Here is a 3711-nt window from a genome sequence, read left to right on the forward strand (position 1 = left end):
TCTCTCTCTCCCTCCCACCCTCCCTCCCTCCCTTCCTCCCTCCCTCTCTCTCTCTCTCTCTCTCTCATACACATACACACATTTCATGTTATAATTTTTTGTAGGTTCTTAAAGGTGACATCAAACCTGCCGTAGAAACGCATGAAATGTTATATCAGGTTATGCAGAGACATAATTTTATACCAGAAGCATTCACTACTGATTTTCAGGTATATATTACATATTACAATTGATAATTACAGCATATATAAAAAACTGTTTAACTTTTGAAAGGTAAATGTTTAGTAATAGGGATCTCTCTTCAATGACCTTGACTTTGATATGACTTGTCAAAGTCATGATCCTAAGTAACCTCCAACAGATTTTATCCGGCGGTCGTCTTTCGTTACAAAATTATTAACAAAAAAAGGTTTACTACTTTACAAGACGAAACGAGGTCTATAATTGTATTATTCCGCACGAATTTTTTATTTTCCATGCAAAGCAACTTTCACCTCACCTTTTTTTTGCTATAATCATCTCGGTAATTTCCAACAGGTTGATGGTCTTTATGTGTTAAAAAATTATTAACAAATACAGTTGACAATATAAGCGTATACGTCTAACTCTTTCTTTTCTTTTAAAATGGAATAAAGCAAACTAATTCTCTGCTCAAAAACACAAGTTCATTGCTTTGAAACTTCTTAACGAAGAATGTCGTGCGCTCTGTAGCAGAAAGGAGGTAAGGTGGATATCATTTTGGGTGGAAATTTATATTCTCCTAGATTTAATCCGTTCACTCCATACCTCTCACTCCCTCTGTCTAGAATTATCCAACTTTTTACGAAAAATGATGAAATAATTATCAGCTTTTTTGTTAATAACTTTTTTAACGAAGATAATCTTCGGATAAAATCTGTTGAAAGTTACTCAGGGTCATGACCTTGACAACATATGTCAATGTCAAGGTCATTGGAGGGGATGGTCCCTATTACTAAACATTTACCACATGTTTATTGGTTATCGCTTCGTATTTGCCGCGTGGCAAGTGTTTTCACGGCCAGTGTGCAGACGCCATAACTCATGCTATTTTGCGCTTATTTACAGCTCGTTACGACATGTGAAGGTAATGGCCGTAAACAGCACACAGCCGCTTAGTTGCCAACGATCTAAGCCGCCGTCATAACGTCACGCAGAATATACATAAACATGAGCCCACGTCTATGTGCTTCAGACCGAAGTATGATTGCACACGGATTTAAGCTTATGCCTTTGTATGTGTTGCGTGAAGTCACGCCGGTGATCAGGTCGCCACGCGTTGTTTATGACTCTTTCTTACATGCTGTAACGTGTCATATACATCAATATAAACTCATGCTCGCTTGCAGCACGTGAACAAAACTTAACGTTTTCAACGCTAGTTTGAACATTATTTCATCCTTGTTTAATATCTGAAAACAATAAGGATGAAATGATGCTCGCAAGCGTTGCGAATGTTAAGTGGAACGTTGTGTCAATAATTATCATACATATCATATTGCATACGTAATCTAAATAATGTCTAAAAATAGGTGCATTGGGGGCATCATCCACTCAGACCAGAATTTTTAGAATCGACCTACTTTTTGTATCGAGCCACAGGTGACCATTATTATTTGGGAGTTGGACGTAAGGTACTCAAAAGTCTGCAAACGTATGCGAGAGTGCCATGCGGTTATGCAGCTGTATCAGATGTTAGAACTAATAAACATGATGATACAATGGATAGCTTTGTATTGTCCGAGACATTTAAATACTTATTCTTATTATTCGTGGAACCAGGCGAATTGGTTTTAGACTTGGACGAATTTATTTTTACCACTGAAGGTCATTTATTGCCGCTCACACTCGCTTCTGTCAGGACAAATATTTCATCTGTAAGTATACTGCAAGCTGTAATTGATTCGGCAGTGCACAATGGGATAGAAGTCCGAAAAACTAGTAAAAAATCAACCTTGAAATTTGAATAAAACAAATGTGGTTTTTTATATTGTAAATAAGATAAGAGAAGAATCTCTGATTAAATTATATAAAGGCTTCATCAGTTTGTTTCGATTTGGCAAAGCAATGAAAGTGAAAAAGACACTAAGTCAGTATTCATAGTCCGTTCTTATTTTAAGACCGTTTTAAACAATGTCTAATGTCTTAAGATGCTAATATGGCTTTCTCTGATTGCTCCATGACATTTTAAGATCGTATTTAGTAGGTATAAGAAATTTAATTAAGGATCGACTATGAAAACCAGTCTAAGTTTGTGAGCTACATGCATATGAATTACATGTATATGCAAATTTTTATTATCTGTAACTTCTCACCATCGACGCTGAGTCGCGCGCCATGACATCGATGGTCGGGAATGACGAAAAATAAAAATGTGCATAGAAGTTTTTGATTGTGTTCGCGATTTGAACGCTTACATTGTTTCCAGCACTTCTGTCTTCATTTTGTGTCTAATGAACGATAAAGACAGAATGATGATTCTAAACGTTTAAAGCGTGTGAGCGTCCAAACCGAACGCAACTATTATAATCATGAATGTGACATATAATATTAATCGTTTGGACATGCATCGTTGTGAGTTGTGGAAACAAAAATTTGTAATAGAGAAATTTTAGAAGTTTGGTAAAAAACATCTTGTTTGTAAAATAAAATCTTTTGTTATGCTTCTATTTTTTTACTCAACAGCCATCCATAAGTACCTCAAAAATTATATAACATTTTTTTAATTAATATCATTTGACGAATGTTCTTGGATTTCTCGAAAATACGGTACATAGTTGATAAAAGAAATTTAGTGTCTTTTTCACTTTCATTCGCCAAATCAAAATAAATTGATGAAGCCTTTATATAATTTAGTCAGAGATTCTTCATCTTATTTATAATACAATATGAAACACATTTTATTTAAATTCCAAGATTGACTTTTGGCCAGTTTTCGGACTTCTATCCTATTGTACAATGATGTAAATTTTTTATTAGGATTTTGAACGCGATATTGTTCATGTGGATGAGTTTGACCGTACTTGCCCAAATAGTTTGCATTTATTTCCGGCAACGGTAAGGCAACCTTTGAGAAATATGGTCGAGGATGTTTGTCCAAGACGGTCGGTCAAACGAAGATTAAGCGCATCGCAATTTCAAGTATATTTACACCAAATTTATATTTTTTCAGATTTTTAACGAACATTTATATAAAGATAAAATTTTTTTCTATAGGCAAATAATTTGGAACATCTAAAAATGTTGAGTGATATGGGAATAGCAACTCTAACACTAACCGATGGCCGAATTCAACTTTTGCACACATTTTCTAATGTAATTTGTCACACTAAATATTAAATTGTATTTAATATTTTATTATGTTTTGTACATGATTATAATAATAGATTATACATAGTGTAAATAAATCAAATATTTTAGGAATGTATTCCCATTGGCCAAACATTAAAAAGTTATATGAAAAGTGAGATGAACATAGAAATGTTCTATTTTTGAAATAGGAGGAATTTATAATAATATCAAACAAGTAAGAGAACAAGTAATAAATATTTTGAAATTTTATTTTCAATATTAAATAAATATTTAAACATTTTATTACAAAAATTGTCAAAATATTTTCTTTCAAATATATATATATATATATATATATATATAAACGACTCTTTTTATCTCCTTATGTGGAGCATAGGACGT

At 33.2% G+C, this 3711-nt stretch overlaps 1 protein-coding gene across 1 annotated transcript in view; it reads left to right on the plus strand.

Annotated features, from left to right (window-relative positions):
- Window positions 1–3711, plus strand: part of Edem2 (ER degradation enhancer, mannosidase alpha-like 2) — a 14657-nt gene that overhangs the window by 6340 nt on the left and 4606 nt on the right. The window contains exons 10-13 of the mRNA XM_018548945.1: window positions 105–209; window positions 1551–1895; window positions 2998–3159; window positions 3235–3333. Of these exons, the coding sequence (XP_018404447.1) occupies window positions 105–209; window positions 1551–1895; window positions 2998–3159; window positions 3235–3333 (711 nt within the window). The remainder of the gene's footprint in view (window positions 1–104; window positions 210–1550; window positions 1896–2997; window positions 3160–3234; window positions 3334–3711) is intronic.

This window comes from Cyphomyrmex costatus, unplaced genomic scaffold, assembly GCF_001594065.2.
Source record: "Cyphomyrmex costatus isolate MS0001 unplaced genomic scaffold, Ccosl1.0 scaffold76, whole genome shotgun sequence".
In the NCBI taxonomy this organism is placed as follows: domain Eukaryota; kingdom Metazoa; phylum Arthropoda; class Insecta; order Hymenoptera; family Formicidae; genus Cyphomyrmex; species Cyphomyrmex costatus.